The following is an 18,280-nucleotide window of genomic DNA, read 5'->3' as shown; positions in this document are numbered from 1 at the left end:
TGCACCTCATTTATTTTTTTTTCCCCGATGCACTTTAGATCCACTCCATTTTAGTTTGAGCTTGTTTGGGTCTACCTCTACTCCCTGAAAACAACTTCTCTATCAAAATCAACAAGTATCTCCTTACTTCACACCCGCTAGAAAAGCTACAATCAAGAAAACATGGTAACAAGCGTTGCTGAGGATGCAGAGATATCCCAACCGTCTTACACCGCTGGAAGGAATGTAAAATGGCGCAGTCACTTAGGAAAATAGGCTGGCAATTCCTCAGAAGGTTAAAGACAGAGTTGCCATGTGACCCAGCAATCCTATTCCTAAATATATACCCAAGAGAAATGAAGATGTATGTCTACATAAAAATTTGTACGTGTAAAACTAGAAGCATTATTCATAATAACCAAAATGTGGAAACACCCGAATGTCCATCCACCAATGAATGGCTATATAAAATGACTATTAGTCAGCAATGTCCTGAATGACATTGCTGCAGCTTTCAGGATGATCCCCGAAAACATTATGCTGAGTGAGAGAAGCCAGTCACAAAAGATCGTATAGCCTATGATGACAATTATATGAAATGTCCCGAGTAGGTAAATCTGTGGAAACAGAAAGCAGGCTAGTGGTGCCAGGGCCTGGGGTAGGGAAAGAAGGGGAGCGCCAGTTAACAGGAGTGGAGTTTCTTGTCAAGGGGATAAAAATGTTCTAGAATTGATTATAGTGGTGATGGTTGTACAACTGTGTGAATATATTAAAATTACTGAGTTGGACAGTTGAAGTAGGTTAATTGGATAATATATGAATTGCATCTCAATAAAGCTGTTCTGAAAAAAAAGAATACAGTGTCTGGGTCCAGGCTGCCTGTGTTCAAGTCACCCTGGCAGCTCTGGTGTCCTGAGACAAGGATTTGGGTGCAGGGACTATATTTGAAAGGGCCTTCCAGGCAGCATGGGCAGGGAGTAGGGAAATGAGGCAGGAAGGAAGGAAAGCCAACAGAGGGGGCATTTGTGAGTTATCTTGCGGGTCCGTGGGGCTCAGTCTTACTGCCCCCCAAAAGGCTATGGAGACCATAATTCGGATTTGTCCCCCAAAGCAATGAGAAAGCTATGTTGTTTCTGAGCGCTGACTTCTCAGCACTTCCAGCCTGCCCTGCATGAAGGCCAAGCTTCCTTCCAACCAGAGAAAGCCCCATGGCAGGAGGAGAGAGACACAGAGGCCGGGACAGAGGAACACAGAGACAGACATGCAGGTCCTTGAGGTAGGGAGCAGACAGAGGTCATAGAACTGTTCCCCAAACCTGCGGGTGACTCGGTCCAGGTGACTGAGCGCATATGGGCTAAGCATTGACAGTGTCTGTTGACAGGAGTGTTACTTAATCTCTCTGTCCCTCAGCTCCCTCATCCTTGAAGGGAGAAGATAATAGCTCCTATGGCATTGGGGTGATAATGAGGATTGATGCGTCAATGTATCTGCGATATTCCAACTAGTCAAAAATACTCATCTTGAATCTTTCTCTATTTTTTGATCTTCTGAGTTATCCACGGTCATTTGTCTTCTGAATGAGCTTCTAACAAGAGAGAGAATGAATCCATCTATTCTAAGTTTCAAAAAGAAATGGAATCATTGCCGAGAACAGTCTCCTTATTAGGTCCCCTTTGTGTTTTACCAGCTTTGAATGGCTGCCTTTTGAAATACACCATATGCTTTGTTAGCACATTAGACAGATGCCCATCCCAGCAAGTTCTGTCATTAGAGCAACACTGTGATCTTTCTCATCCTTGCTGTTCTGTTTTATGGAAACTGTTGGTGGGATTCAAGTGAGAGCGGTTCATCACAGTCCTCTCTTGTATTTTCCTTTGTGTCTCCTCGTATTTTCCCAAAGCTGTGTTCTGAGGATTGTAGACCCTGGGGAGCTTTCTTTTTGTGAAACACCTGCAGTCTAGGGAATTGAAGCCAGGGGCTGCAATCACGGGCAATTCTGAGTTCTACTTCTGTCAAAGGCATTTACACTCAATACATTTCATTGCTCATGGGTGACTGAAACAGCCCAGTTGGTGAACAGCTAGGTAGAAAAAGGGTTAAAAAAAACCCCAAGTATGTTACATGGAGCTCAACCTGTCATGATTAAAACTCAGTTTAAAAATTTGTTCACCCAAGAAAATATCTCTGGATTGTTTCAGGCTGTGACTCTTCAGTTAACCTGACATTTCACAAATCCAAAAGTGCCGTGGATGAACTGTTTACTTCACTTCGGGATATTGCTGGAGCTCGGAATCTCATGAAACAGTTTAAGTCTGTATATGTTCCTGGAAATCAGACCCACCAGGCAAGTACATATGTTTTAAAGTAACCATCTAATCTGTGTTGTGTTTTTAGGACTCAGAGACTAAAAGAAAAGTTTCCATTTTAACCTCTCTACAATGAAGAATTTGTTCAAGATGATCTCCAAGTCCCCTTCAGCTCTGGGTCCCCCTAAATCTAAAAGCACCCCAATTTCTTTGCACCACAAGCTTGATGCAGTGAGATGAGCACTGGATTGGGGGGTCAGCGCTGCTGTAAAACTGTACAGACCTGTTCTGTAACCTTAGGCAAGTCTCTAAGTGCCAGATGAGGGGTTGGTCAGAGATGATGCCCAAGTTTCTGGATCTAAGACTCACAGAATGACCTAATAATGTTATGACAAGGAAAAAAGAAGTCTATGACAGCAAAAACATTTGCTATTTAGAATGTCCCCACCACTTTCTAAGAAGAGTAGGGGAACCTTAGAAGGATGTTTGACCAAGGAGTAGGAAATGGTATGAGAATCCAAGATGGAAGGGATAATTTCTCTATAAAAACTGTGTGGGAGGAGGCACAGAAAGGACCAAAGAAAGCCTGAAAGAGTGATCAAGGCTGGAGCCACTGAGGCTAGCAGTCTCTGTTAGATAGGACTCAGGTTCCTGGTAGACAAAGATGAGCTTTCAAGGAAGAAGAGATGCTTCTGACAGGAAAGATCACTAGGTTTTACTGTGGAGTGAGTAAAGAAATCTCTTCCATCTCCCCCATGAAATCATCAGTAAAATTCACTCTGTTTGCAGTGGGGAGGGTAATAGCTCTGTGGCGGAGCACATACTTAGCATGCATGAGGTCCTGGGTTCAATCCCCAGTAACTCCATTAAAAAAAAAATTTACTTTATTTGCTAAGGCTTTTTGGAGAGTTGAATGAGCCATTAGTGTGGACTCTGACACAGTGAGGGGTTCAGCTTCAGGGTGCTGATTCTTTAAAGTGGGTGTGTAGACAAGAACTAAAGTTTCCCACTACAGCCTAGCAAAAATCCAGATTTTTCCTCTGGTAATTTGTATAGCAGCTGATACTTGAAGAGCACTCCTACATTTAGTTTTTTCCTTTGATCCTCACAAGCAAGTCAGAGAGGTATTATTATCCCGAGACCCAGGAAGGCCACAGTGACTTGCCACAGGCACACAGGTGGCCAGGGCTTGATGCCAGGTCTCTGCTGCCAACACAACCCCTCCTCCCGCGCTGTACCATGGTTCTCACGGAGGCTCCAGAAGTACTGACTGACGGTGCTGATGGGTATCTGAAGTCACTCACCAAGATACAGAAGGCCTTAGAAGTTGGCACTCAACTTAGTAACATAAATTCCCATCCTTTGTTCAATGATCTGAGAACATCGCTAGTATAAAAATACAGATAAAATCGCTCAGATAATCATTTGTAGTTTTGTCATTTAAAAAATTACCAGTCTTAAATACTGCAGAATGGACTACTTCTAGAAGACATGATAGAACTGGTGATACATGATGAAATTTAGACCAAAGGATGTCAGGAAGCCAGTGGCTACATCATTGGCAAAGGGAAAATAAACCACTACAGTAATGTGGTCTTTTCAGTTTTATGATCATCATGGAGATTGATTTGGCCACCTTCACATAAACAAGAATTAGGTATAAATCGTGGGCATGGTAAGGACAATGATAAGTTTCCTAGATTTGATCTCCCTGCCACCAACACTGTCACTTCTCCAGACCTCAGAACGCCGTCCTGCAACCATCACCTTTGGAAAATGAGCCTTCTCTTGTTGCATATATCCTTCTTACGATGAGTCAGTAACGTCAACATGTTCACTGAAAATCCTAAATGTCAGCAAGAGGAAGTGGGAGCAAGGCAAGGAGTTTATGTGTATCTTGGGGAGATTAAATAAGTAATGATACAGACAGTGAAATGCTGTGCAACCATGAAAATGGATGGGATTTAAATATGTTTGGCAGGGACAGTATCTGAATCTTGTCTCAGGCTCTGCTTGGAGAATTCAAACTGAAACAGAGGTTCATGACCTATTAGGTGAAAAAATGTTATAGATCACTCTGTAAAATGTTATTCTGCTTTTTGTTTAAAAAAAATAATAATAAAATAGGAGAGGTGGGTATAGGTGGGTATAGCTCAATGGCAGATTGCATGCATGAGGTCCTAGGTTTAACCCCCAGTACCTCCATTTAAAAGTAATAACAATAGTAAGTATAAAAGTATATGGGTATGTATATTTAATAAGTCTTTAAAATTTTAGGAGAAATTTATAATGGTTACCTTGTGAGGAACAGGAAGGGTTGGATGGACAAGGAGGAACTCTGGCTTCTTGCTCTATATTTACAAATACAGAGGAAGAGTTTTTGATAGTATTATGGACGATTTTTACCTGTTTGGGTTTTCCAGCATTTCTTGAATTTAAAGTGTTCAATCACAGCTGTAAGCCCCGTGAGGACAAGGATTTTGAGCTGGCTTGTCCACTGCCATATCCTCAGTGCCTAGAGCGGTATCTTGCACATAGTAGGTGCTTGATAAATATTTGTTGGATGCATCTTGAATGCACTACGTATATCTTCATCATATATTGAAGGATTTGTTGGTAGAAAAATGTGTATACATAGAAAAAGACAAGTGTCCAGACTCAAAACAGAGTCCAGCTATGTCTAGCTTTGAAGATGGACCTTGGCTGGGCAACTTTCTGTCCAAACCTTCTCCTAATTTGGTCCTCAGCCCAGTAGCTCCAGGAAAAAATTGTGTTTTCTCTCTAGCTCCATGCTGTTTCCACACAGAATCTAGTTGGGATGTCCTGGGCTCCCTGGGAAACCTGGGAAGACAATAGACCTGGTCTGGCCAGGGGTTCCTGTTCCAACTCTGACCAGTGCTACATATCAGGGCTCTCTCCTCTGGATCTTGGGGTCCCTCCCAGGGTACCTCTCTCCTGCTCCAAAGCAAATGAGTTGGCTCTCGGAGCCACTCCTGTTTCTTCTGCTAGCATTAGAGGCACCTCTTATTTAACCTTCATCCTTTAGCCCTTTAGGAAGGGCTGTGTCAGTCACAGCTCAGATGCTGAAAGCAGACATCACTCTTGACATTTTAAGGAGAGCGTGATTTCATACAAGGAATTAAGTACATATAAAATTTCATGAAGAGCTGGAGGAATGGGATCTAGACTAGATCTCTAGGAATGAGCCCGGAACATTACCATACACCTGGCCCTCCAAGGGAACCAGTACCTCTCCCACAGTCAGGAGAGCAGGAGTGATGGAGTTCATGAGGCTGCCACTGAAGCTCTTGACTTGAAGAACATACCACCAAAGCTGGAGACAGCTTCTGTGTCTGTTCACCATGGTAAATGCAGAGCTCCACTCAGTGCTTGCCATCCAGTAGGTGGGTGGGTAGGTAGGTGAATGGATGGATGGATGGATGGATCCTGGACTGCGGGTCTTATCCAGAATTGCATTTCTCACATTCTTAATTCTTAGTAAGAGGGATATTAGCACATAGATTAACAGCAGCACTTGGGTTCATAGCCCAGCTCTGCTCCTTACTAACTGTGTGACCTTAGGCAAATTACTTCACCTCTCTGTGCCTAGTTCCTCTTCTGTAAGAAGGAGCTCCTAATAGTAGCTCCTTCATAAGAGTGCTCTGATGATTAGGTCAGTCCATACATATAAATCTCTAAGGACAGGAGCTGACGCATAGACAGCACTATGTAGGCGTTTGCTGCAACAGTTGTAGTAAAGGATGAAATAGGCCTTCCCTTTGTCCTCTTCCGTAGCATCCTGTCTTTTCCTTTGTTGGGAGATGGGCTACACAGAAAGGGAGTCATTCTCAAGCTGAAGGTCCTATTAGCTGCAGCATATGGTCAGAGTTTACTGCCGACACCCATTGGTTTGGAAAGCTCGTGTTTGTCTACAGACTCTGAGGACTGGAACCTAAGCCCCACTTTTGCCTGTGCAGCAAGTCTTCTTATGCTTTCGTTTCTTACTGCAAATGTTCCAGTTTAATGAGAGGCTTAACCTCCTTCCTAGATGCCAGTGTTTGATGTGCTCCCATCCCTCGGCTGCAGCATTGGGAGGGTGTTAGGCAGATGTCTCAGGGCGAGAAGCTTAGGAGCCCTTTCTGACAAAGTAATGTAGGGCTCTTGCATGGCTGGCTTTGGCAGAAGTCTCAAAGTGCTGCCCTGCACTGGAGAAAACTTTCCACAGATGCGTACTGTCTTCTGTGCCTCTGGCATGCTGAACAAGAGCCTTTAGAACCAGCAGGGCCCAAGGAGGCTTGATTCATCTTGTGCCCGGTGAAATATGGCACTCTGAACAGTCTGTAGGCCCAGTCTCTTTGTCAGCAGTCCCCAGCCCTGGCCACCAGCTGTTCTTTTCTAAGCGCTAAGCTCTGTTCTTCCTCCTGATTCCATCTACCTAACCCCACACCTGCGAGCATCCTTTTCAAAAGAATCAGCAAAAGATAGGACTAAATAGGGGGCCAGGAAACTTGGCTCTGTCCTGTAGTCTAACTTCTAACTGCCTGTGTGAATGATAGCAAGTTGGTTAAGAGCTTTGGGATTTGGTTTCTTCATATTGAAGTTGAAAGGACTATACTCAAAATTTTAAAGAGTAATCCACTTCTCATTTGAAGGATGGATGAATGGATGAACAGATAGACAAATGAACCACTTTTTAATCTGCAGAGCAAACCACTTTCTTTAAGCAGATGAAAGGAGGAAAAAAGTCATGGTGCAGCAAAAAATAAAAATAAATAAGCCACAGAGTAGTCAAAGCCAAGACCAGCTTAGAACAAATGTTTTTCTGTACAGTCTTGGATTGAAATAAAGTGAATACCCTCTATACAAGTCGAGTTTTCCTGAGAAGTTGGTTGTTTAGAGTCAGTTCTGCAGAAAAGAAAGAAGCACCTTCAGTAGCAGGACCGAGAGAGTCCCTGGCGGCACCAACACCAACCAGCAAAGCCAAGGTCGGCAGCACTGACTGATGAGGATGTGGCTGTGGCAGCTACGCAAGGTTTCTTGGAAACTGATGTCCTAAGCCATCTTTAAGGTATGCCACAGTCGAGAGGTCGGACCAGTTTCTCAAAATTGTCTCTGCCTGATGTGTAATGTCAGAAACCGTTGCTGTACTCGGTACCTTTCTTCAAGAGCTAGAATCAGGTCAATACGTCTTCTAGACCTAATCGTTCATCATCTCGCCCTCAAAAGAGTAACCAGAGACATAGAAACAAGTATTTTATTTTTCATATTTTGATCAACTGTACTATTTTTAAAAGCCCAGCTTGTTCTGAAAGAGATATTGGCCATTTAAAGAAAAAAAGAGCGTTTCTAGTTATAAGATCAGTTTTTTTTGCAACTTCAACTATTTCGTGTGTAACACCCATGGTGGTCTCATCAGACTCTGCCAAACGTTCAGGCTAGCCTCACGAGACTGTCATATAGGGCCACCTTGTGATTTTCACGGCCTTAAGCACTTTGCCTTCATAGAGCTCTTTCTGTACAAATAGAAATATATATATATTTAAATAAATATTTATTGAATATTATACATAAAATTAAAATTCTATATATAAATATATTTATTTGAATAAATTTATTGACTATACATTCGTATGTGTATTTATATTCATATATATTTACATGTATTCAATTACATATATAATTATATCATACAATTGCGTCAGTATAGAAACAAATATATTAACATTATATATCAAGACATTATCTTTGACCTAAGAGTTCATTTTTTTTCTTGTGATTTTTAAAAGAAATTAATACATTTTCATGGGTCCCTAACAGTCTTGTGGGCCCTAGGCATCAAGCATTCTGTGCCTTGTGGGCAAGTCAGCTGTGTGATCGTAGTCCCCACTTGGACCAGTCTGCCCAGGACAGGAACATAGCTCACTACAGGGAGCAGCAGATGTGTTTCTTGTTTGAAGTAGTCCTTGCGAGCATCCATGAAGCAGTCATGCAGCTACCTAGGAGCTATTCGGTTTGGTCTGAGGTGACAGCTGAGGAGTGAGGGACTAGACTCACATGAGGGGATGGCTGGGGGCAGGATTCCACTCGCTTAAAAACCTCATAACCTACAGGAGCCAATTTCTCTGGAACAACTCCACAGACAGAGCTTCCAGCATTCCTCCAAGAGACATGGCCAATTAGACAAGAGTCATTGTATTCAGTGAAGCCCAAAGCCCTGGCTTTCTGTCCACTATTTATAGTTATTCCAGCCTAATGCAATTGACTAAGCAGGGGTCATTTTTATCATAAGCAATCTTGCCTGGCTAGAGTTTGACATTCTTCCCTTATCAGGTTTCCAGGGAAACAGAGCTAGAAAGTTAACTAAAGGTCAAATTCTTATGCAGAAGGAAAAAGAGGTTTAATAATCCTTTGCCTACAACATGCAACTTGCCCATTGTTAAGGGAATAATTACATTAGTGTTTCAATTCAGACTTTCTGGTGTGTCTGTGGCAGAGACAATGCTACGTATGTTCCCCAAACTCCATTTCCTTTTCCTCCTGGCGCAGTTAGATCACATTTTCCAAATTCCCTTGCAGGTAGATGTAGGCTTGTGACTAATTCTGGCCAATGAGCAATGGGCAGAAGTGATACAGATCACTTTCAGGCCGAGCCCATAAAATCTCTCTGGAAATCCTCCATACACTCTCTCTTTCATCCTCTGCTGATGAGATGCAAAAGCTTTAGTGTGGGATTCCTGTGCCCTGGGGAGTGATGGAGCCTCTCAATAGCAGGAACCTGGGTGTCTGAATGACTGTGTAGGGCAGAGACCCCCTGCTGCCACCACACACTGGATGTGGCACAAGTGAGAAATAAGGATGAATCTGTCTGTTTTTAATTCCTCTCCTTCCCCGCTAAAAGGTAAACTGACAGTGAATATTCAGTTATTAAATTAAAATACTCTAGTTAACCTTTTTTTTCTTTTTCAGTTAATGGGGGTACAGAGAACTGAAACCAGGACCTCGTGCATGTAGGCATGTGCCGTACCACTGAGCTCTACCCACCCCCTAGCTAACCCTCTTATGTTGAGGCAAACTACAGGAGTACGCTCCCCTCTGGCCCTCTCTAACATGTGAAGAAAACTTTGAGCAGGGCCCTCAGGGAAGACATCTGTCTCCCCATCACCACTTTCTATGGTCCTTTGCTGAGAAGTGGGTAGCTTCTGGCTGAATAGAAAATTCCATGACAGTTAGCGGGTCCTCATCTAAGAAGCTACTGCCAAAGCAGTTCATTCCACTCAGATTTCAGTGACATGATCTGGGGCAGAAAAAAATCCTAAGTGCGGAAGGAGCCAAAAGTTCTCATGATTAAAACCCTAATTGGGAAGACTAAGAAATGCGTCTGCTAAGAAGTCACAAGACAAGGACTGCTTTGTACCTGAGAAAGTCTTTCCCAAATCGTGCTCTTTAAATGGACGTTATTATTCAGTTGTGCTGTGCCTAGTTGTTTTAAAGAAGAATCTAGAGGTCTTTTTTTAAATATAATATTTAAGTAGGAAAACCTATCAACATCTCTTTAAATTAATAATACTTTTATCATTTAATGGGCTTTTGATTACAAGTGAAAATAGAAAAAGGAAAAAGCTGAAACCAGCTTAAACAAGAAAGGTAGTGTATGGGGTCGTATGTCTTAAAAATCCAGAGACAGGACAGCTTCAAGTGGTGAGGGGCCATTGCTGGAGTGATGGGGAGGACAGCAAATAAATAGGGAGGAGCAAGTTCCTGCTTGCTTTTCCTGCCTCCAGTCTCCTTCCCGTGCCCCCTGTTGGCGGAGTCTAGCAGATCTAGATGGCAAAGCACAAATATGTTTTGCAGGCCAGCATCTCAGAACTGAGTAGAGGAGGGAGGGTTTGGGGTCTAGAGACAACAGCATAATAATGGTGGGGTGTGGGTACAGCTCAGTGGTAGAGCACATGCCTAGCACGCACGAGGTCCTGGATTCAATTCCCAGTGCCTATACTGAAAAAAAGAAAAGAAAGAAAAGAAAAAAATGCACTTAAAAAAATCTCATCTTTCTGTAGAAAATGATGTTTTAAAGTTGCTATCATGTGAGAAGACAATCATATGAAAATGTCATATAAATGTCAGGAGAGAATGCAGTCAAGAAATGTGAGAAATGAGTATTATAGAGGTATGTCAAGCAGTTTGTTAATAAAAACATTTTTGTGATTTTTCTGGATTATGTGATGTGTTTGTTATCTGCTACTTTTCTGTATTAAAATTGTAGCTTCTTTTCTCACTCTAAATACGTTACCTACATACCTTAAAAAAGAATAAAAAAGATTGACAACATTGCCCAGTAACATACAAGGATCACAAAGTCCCAGGAGAGAAAGTATGAACGGAATAGAGCTCACAAATCTCTGCTCACCCCGTCCCCAGGGAAACCCTAGCTCAAGGGGCATCTTCTCCCCGGAGTGTCACTCTCCAGAGCTTAGCTGAAAGTGGAGCAGGGGAGAGAGCGGAATTCCTAACACCCTACACTGCCTTCTTTCCCCTGCCTCCCAGTCTGTGGGGGGCTTCTGGAGCCCCAAGAGCCATCCTGTCTCCCTGGTACACTGTGCCTGGCACAAAGGAGGTGCCGGGCACAGTGTTTTTGCTGGATGACAGGACCGGCTCTTCTCAGCATCACTACTCTTCCTTCTTTTGAACGTGCATCCTATGGAGAGCAACGGCCTTTTTTGTTTCTGTAGGTTGGACGGTATACTCCCTTCCTCTCTTAAATGTGACAGCCTATGTGTATTTCTCTGTGGTTCTGCTTGAAGTTATTCTACCTAACTGTATATAGACGAATAAAACAAATAAATGTAACCATAACATGAAAAGGTCTGTTCATGTTATGGTTATGATGGCTCCACCAGTCATCACCCACCTGGCTTCCTTCCAACTCTCTGCTCCAGCATCTCTAAGGAATGGCTCTGTCTTCCACAGTGGTTGCTGGAGCTCCAGCCATCACTTCCATGTTCCAGGCAGCAGAACAGAGAAAGGGGAGGAAAAAGGAGACTTTAAAAAGTCCCACTTTTAAAAAAAGGAGACTTCTGAAAGTCCCACTCCCCTTTTATTCATGTCTCATGGCGCAGAACTTTCATACCCAGTAGCAAGGAAGCCTGGAGAATGGAGTCTTTCAGCTAACTGATCATGTGCCTGGCCAAAAGTTGGATTCTCTTCCTAAGGAAGAAATTGATGACTATTTGATGATAATGCTGGTAAGACAACAGAGTATTAGCCAAAGGACTTCTCAATGGGGAGCATTTTAAAGAGATTAAAGTTTAAGAGATTAAATGTCCAGAACGGCTGAAATGATAGAAGAGGTCCTGGGTTCTGGGTTCAATCCCCAGTAGCACCACTTACAAAAAAAAAAAAAAAAAAGAGGATCTGTAGAGTTCAGAGGCCATTCCATGACCCTTTTTTTAACATTGAAAATATTTTTGGATTATTTTATGATTCCAGAGGCATACCTATTCATTTTTTAAATTTTGGAAAAAGAAGAAAACAATGTCCCCTACTCCCATAACCTAAAGTTAGCCCTAATCTAGTTTGGCTTCACTATAGTCTATTCCATGCATAAATGATTTATTAATTTTTAATGTAAGAAAAAAAAGATCATTCTTGCTGTATGCACGTGTAGTGGTGGTTTAACTGTGCTTTTTAAAAAAGCAATACAATGAAAGGGCTTCCTCCCACCTTTGTCCCTTGTCCAATCCCCCACTCCATGATCACTGCTCACAGTGGTCTCTGTATATCACAGCAGAGTTTATTTTTTGCATGTTTCAGCAAATGCAAACTTTCTTATACCCTCCGGCACATGTTACACAAATGCCAGCCCATCATACACAGCAGGCCTCATCACCTTGCTTTTTGCTATATCAGCACAGAACTTCCCTCTTTGCATGCATCCCATTGATTAAACTGCCCCCCTACTGATGGGCACATGAGTTGTTTTCAATCTTTGCTGTTATAAACAGCCCTTAATGGATCTCATTTGCATATATGAGCATATTTATAGGATAAATTCCTAGATTTGGAATTGCTAGGTCAGATGTATGTGTTTTATTTTGTTTTTGTTTTTGTTTTTTAATTGAATAATAGTCAATTTACAATGTGTTAATTTCTGGTATACAGCATAGTGATTTACATATACATATATACATATATACATATATATATATATATATTCCTTTTCATATTCTTTTTCATTATAGGCTATTACAAGGTATTGAATATAGTCCCCTGTGCTATAAAGTAGGTCCTAGTTGTTTATCTATTTTATATATAATAGTATCTATAAACTCCAAACTCCCACTTTATCCCTCCAACGCCCCCTTCCCCATACCCCGTAACCACAAGTTTGTTTTCTATGTCTGTGAGTCTGTCTCTGTTTTGTAAATAAATTCATTTGTATTCTTTTATTTGTTTATTTATTTTAGATTCCACATATAAGTGATATCATATGGTATTTTTCTTTCTCTTTCTGGCTTACTTCACATAGTACGACAATCTCCAAGTCCATCCATGTTACTGCAAATGGCTTTATTTTATTCTTTTTTATGACTGAGTAGTATTCCTGTGTGTGTGTGTGTGTGTGTGTGTGTGTGTGTGTGTGTGTGTAAAATAGATCAGATGCATTTGTAATTTTGATAGGTATTGCCCAACTCCTCTCCACACTGGTTGTAACAATTTATACTCCCACCAGCAGTATTGGAGCATGTCTGTTTCCCCAAGGCCTCATCAAAAGAGTGTCTTTTCAAACCTCTGGATTTTTGCCTGTGTGATAAATCTACAAATCTATCTTGGCATTACAGCTTTATTATGAGGAAAGTTGACTCATAGTTTTTGTTTTTGTTTATTTTAATTTCTTTGTTATTGGTGTCTCTGCCCAGTACTTTCCATTTTATGAGTGTTTACCTATGAGATCTCTGGCACACAGTGGTTGATTTGATGAATAAACAGAGGAGAGCTGCACCCTCAAATCAACACTTGCTATTTCTTCCAGCATCTTTTCCATGATCAATGCACCAGTTACCTTCTAGCTAAAGGATTGTTTATGATTTTGATGGTTTATACCCTGCTTTATTCCTAAAATAGTTTAAGTAAGAAAGTTGGAATAAAGGGAAAATAGGAATAAAAGATGACTAAGACATGGTAGTAAGGAGACCCAAGGAAAGAGGTGGGGGGAACCTGCTTAAAATATACATTGGTCAGAGGCAGCCACCTCCAAATAGTACCCAACCGTGGATAGATTTAGCCCCTTTACCAAACTACCATTGTTGCAAATTCACATCAACTTAATTTTACTAAAATTCTGATAGTACCATGTGGCCAGCTTTCTCTAAGCCCTGACCTTGGTCAGATTCCTTTCTGGCATCTTGGCTTCTTTTTCTGGCCAAGTTTGTACTTGGAGTTGACCTCTCTAAAAGAAGGAGGGATTGCTTGGGGCTTGGAGATTGACAATACATTGAAAGAAAGCATTCAGGAGCCTAGCGGAGAGAGCATAATTCCAAGAATGTTTAGGAAATACTAGAAACACTGAAGACCATCTTCATGTCTATATCAGATGACAGTGCTTTGCTTTTCCATATACTTCAGGCATAAAATTGTCACTTTAAATTTGCATTGAAAAGTTAGTCAGACTATGATTATACAGCTCTGGTAAGAGGTATTTGCTTGTGGAAGGGAATGTGAGAAAAAAAAATAATGCTAGTGTAATGGGGTAAAAATTTACCCCCAAAAAACCATGTTGTTACATTGTCCTTTCACACACACAAAATCAAAGCCATTGCTCAGTATCAAAATAAACTTGTTTTGCTTCATTTGGTTCAGATAAAGCCATCCTCTCTCCAGACAAAGCAACAAACCCTCTTACTTACAGCACAATATTTTGTCTTTCCAGGCATCCTACAAGCCATTGCTGAAGCAGGTTGTGGAGGAAATATTTAATCCCGAGAGGCCAGATCCAGTTGATATTGAACACATGTCTTCAGGCCTCACTGATCTCCTGAAGACTGGATTTAGCATGTTCATGAAGGTAAAGTAACCACGACGAGGCAATCCTGAGCATAATGCTCTCCTTGCTAGGCATGTAAATGCTGGCACCCGCTTTGCCCTGGCGAGGACCCCAGAAGATAACGTCTGGTATTTGGCTCTTCTGAGATTGGGCGCAGTCTTTATTTAACTTTCATTTATAAGCAGCCTGAGCTTCCAGCCTCATACAGCTTCTCTTGACCTAAGCCTTCTGATCTTTTCTGATCAATAGGTCAGGACACAGGCCTCCAGGTTAGCCTATCAAATACTTCTCTCATGTCCCACAGTTTCACTCAGTGGGAATCCACATCCCATTTACAGATCTTGGTGATAGTCCTGTGCTTTTAATTCTAGAACTCATTATGTGGGATAAGGAAGAACTTTGTTCAGTCATATAACTAGCATCACCCCCAAATCCACTTGAAAATTACTTTTATTTTGGCTTAGCAGACTCCTGGGGGACAAGCACGAGAATTTCTCTGGCTAATATTGAGGGTAGGTCAAAATTACTGAACAGCTTTTGCAGCGGAGATGAAAGGAGGAAAAGTACACAAATGTGATCTATTTTTAACCCACTGTAAAGTTTCTAAATTTAAAAGAGCTAAACAAGATTACAGTCTGACCTCTTTGTCTATGCCAGGATTTCAGTTGTAATAACTCTTGGAAATAACAGAATGTTTTGCCAGCTTCAAAGCCTCTTTGAAATCATGAATTAATCTACATGGAAGATCTGGACTTTCAGAGTTCAATAAATGCATGTGCCAGGAAAACCGGTCCATTCCAAAAGCCAGAGGACAGAAGGCAATCAGACTGTAAACCAACCAGTAAGTGGCTGGAATGGACACCAGTTCTCCTTCCTGCTACTCCCAATTATAATCAGCTTCTGATGGAACGCATGGCTAGTGCATTTTCCCTCTCTATTTTTTTTAACTAATGCACACAGATCACTGTCTCAAAAGTGTTCAGGGGCTCCTGTGTTAAATGTAAGCCCAGGATGGTCCAGCAGCCCTTCATGGTGGCCAGTTCATATAGAAGCTTCCAGGCTAGACATGGTCTCTGACCTTCTCCACCCAGGCACCCTATTCCTTCATTCATTAGCTTGGCCTTAACCTTGAAGAGAGACTAAAATAACAAGTGTGAACTTTCCGGCCCTGGTCAGTCAGGTCTGAGGACGGCCCATTGAGTCCTCTCCCAGTCAGGCTGCTGCCTCCATGGTCGGGCCAAGAGCACATGCATCTGCTCACGGCAGGAGTTTCTCATTTGCAGGGAGGCATGGTGTCAATGAGAGGAGGCCCTGACTCACTCTTTGGCCAGTGATGTTCCACAGAAAGAACTTTTTTCTGGCAAAAGGGTTCCGTGAACAAGTATGTTTGGGGAACACTGGGTTAAACAGAAAATTAACCGCAGATTCTTTGCTGCAGGATTTCACAGTGCCGTTAGTATGCTGATGGACTTTGCAGCTCTCCTGAGGCTGATATAGAATGTCTGTGGTGGGTGGACTGTCTGTTTGTATTTTCCATCACTGATTCATGAACTGTGAGACATCACGTTTTTAAATTACCCTTTTAAACTCTGCAGAGTGTTTTCTGAAGCTCTTCCTATGGCCAGAAGCTTCACTATCGTAGGCAGGCTTTGCCTGGGAAGATGTTTGGAACTGTCCTAGACCAGCACTGGATGGCTGTTTCTCTCCACTCAAACCCCTGGAGTTAAGGCTTCTGCACCTGGAGACTGATTGCAGAGGGATGTTTTTCCATGTAACAGATTTAAGAAAAAGGAATGTGTGTTCTCCCAGCAGCTGTCAAGACCTACTCCTAGACACCCAGCTGCCGGGCCTCTGCTCTCAGTTGCCAGGGGTGTCTCATCTGTCTGCTGGGGGCGGGAGGGTCTCGGTGGGCTGACCTAGAGCCCTCCCCACCCCCAGGACCCCCAGGGAGAGCTGTTTTGTTCTGTTTCTACATGGGCCTCCGTGGCTGGCCCTTCCCACCATTCCATAGAACTCAGCAAGGAAAGGTACTTCTCTCTGGCCGCCGTGTTCATGGTTTGAACAAAATTGGGATAAACATAAAGAGGACAGGAGGGCTTTGAGGAGCTAACCATGATTTCCCAGAGCTACATCTCCGAGATGAGGTTGAAACCATCAGGAGAGGGTATCTTCTACTTTGCTTTCAGGCTGATGGAAAGAAGAGATGTACAGCCATTTACAGTCTCCCCGGTCCTGATTTCCCATGCTTCTCACTACCCAAATTTTAAAGCTAACCCGTCGTCAGCTGTTCCTTGGGATCAGCCATTCTCATGTTCAGACCTCACAACACCCCTGTCATTATCCCTCCTCTACCCATGAGGACTCTGAGGCCCAGAAAGGCGAAGCAGTAGATACGGACTTCCAGAAGGCAGGGATTGGGTCATGCTTCCTTCTGTTCTCAGGCATCTTCCAAAGAGCACACGGGAAATGGGACGCCAGGATTTGGCCCCCCGTCAGTCTTATTCTAAAGCCTATGCTCTTAATCACCACATTTCTTGGCTTCAAGGATGCTTGCAGGTCTTTTCTTGGAAGTTGAATCTTCCTGTGTCATTAATTATTTTCTTCACGATGACTCATTGGCACAGACACTTTCCCTATCCGGTATCTATTGCAACTCCTCAATAAACTCCATGCCTGGACTGGTCACCAAGACAGCCCATGTGAGGGAGCTCTCCCAGGGGTCATCCACTGGTACCCCATCTGCTTCTCTGGGACTTGGCCCCAGGAGTCAGTGCAGTGCAGCCCTAGGAGAAGAAATGTGTGCTTAGCGTTGAGTTGCCCCTACACACTGCATCCTCCCTCTGTATCAGCAGCCATAGCCATTACTTTCCTGCCACTGGCTGCCTTGCTCTTTGCCCCTGGGACTGGCTTCCCCCATGTCTCATTCAAGACCCACTGGTGACCGGGGAGGATACAGCTCAGCGGTAGAGAGCGTGCTTAGCATGCAGGAGGTCCTGGGATCAATCCTCAGAACCTACATTTAAATAAATAAATAAACCTAGTTTCCTCTCCCTCCAAAAAAAAAAAAAGCCCACTGGTGCTGAGCCTGAGAGGAACAAACAGATAGAGCCTCATAAAATAAAGGAGTCAATGTGGGCTCCTTCTGTGCTTGGGGTACCGTCGTTCAAAGGGGAGAGTTCTACAGCAGGAAAGGGCGCTGAGCTGCTAGTTTGTCCCTGTCCTGTCTGGACTCGCAGGTGGTTTCACAGATGACGTTGGCTCAGTCACCACGGGCAAGATCTATGGTCTGTGCAGGGGGTGAGGGCAGACTGAGAAGCCAGCAAGAGATGTGCTGAGAAACAGACCAGCGGACGCCCCTGCAGGACATGCTGCGGATGCCACACGACAGCAATAGGAAGAACGTGGGAGAGGATTTTCCTGGCCCCAGGGCCGTCGTCAGGGCTCCAATACCTTCTGTGCACACTTCTGTGGCTGCACGTATTTTGTTGCATCATTACACACGTTGGGTATCTTTCTCCCAATATTAGATTAGTGTTTTCTAACCGGACAGCTTGAGCCACTGCACATCAGTGGATAAAGATCTCAATTCATTGCAGTCTAATCAGCACTTTTTAACGATGAAGAATAGAACATGCAAGCAAGGTGAAGCCTTGCATCTAATGATGTGAAACAAAATAACTGAGTCATACCTACCTGCACACTTGTGATTTAAATAAATGTCTTGCTGTAGGCGTCAATCAAAAGGATATGAAAGTGATAGCTATGAGAACGGAGGGCTGATCCAGGTCGTATTCTTTCTTGAATCCTCAGCGCGTGGCACCTGCATGGGCCTACAGCAGGCGCTCGCTGAAGGTTGGGAGGGAGTCACAGCAGCCCTGTTGGGGCACCCATCCAGAGGGCAGCAGGCTTCAGTCAGTGCTTCCTCCTTCCAACTTACTGCCCTTGAGCTGAAAGC

The 18,280-nt window shown here is 43.0% G+C and overlaps 1 protein-coding gene across 2 annotated transcripts in view; it reads left to right on the top strand.

Annotated features, from left to right (window-relative positions):
- Window positions 1-18,280, top strand: part of SCFD2 (sec1 family domain containing 2) — a 358,054-nt gene that overhangs the window by 317,290 nt on the left and 22,484 nt on the right. For both annotated transcript variants that reach the window (XM_032497377.1, XM_032497373.1), the window contains exons 6-7: window positions 2,178-2,323; window positions 14,212-14,346. In XM_032497377.1, the coding sequence (XP_032353268.1) occupies window positions 2,178-2,323; window positions 14,212-14,346 (281 nt within the window). The remainder of the gene's footprint in view (window positions 1-2,177; window positions 2,324-14,211; window positions 14,347-18,280) is intronic.

Source organism: Camelus ferus, chromosome 2 (genome assembly GCF_009834535.1).
Source record: "Camelus ferus isolate YT-003-E chromosome 2, BCGSAC_Cfer_1.0, whole genome shotgun sequence".
NCBI lineage: Eukaryota > Metazoa > Chordata > Mammalia > Artiodactyla > Camelidae > Camelus > Camelus ferus.
This window is presented reverse-complemented; position numbering and strand designations above follow the sequence as displayed.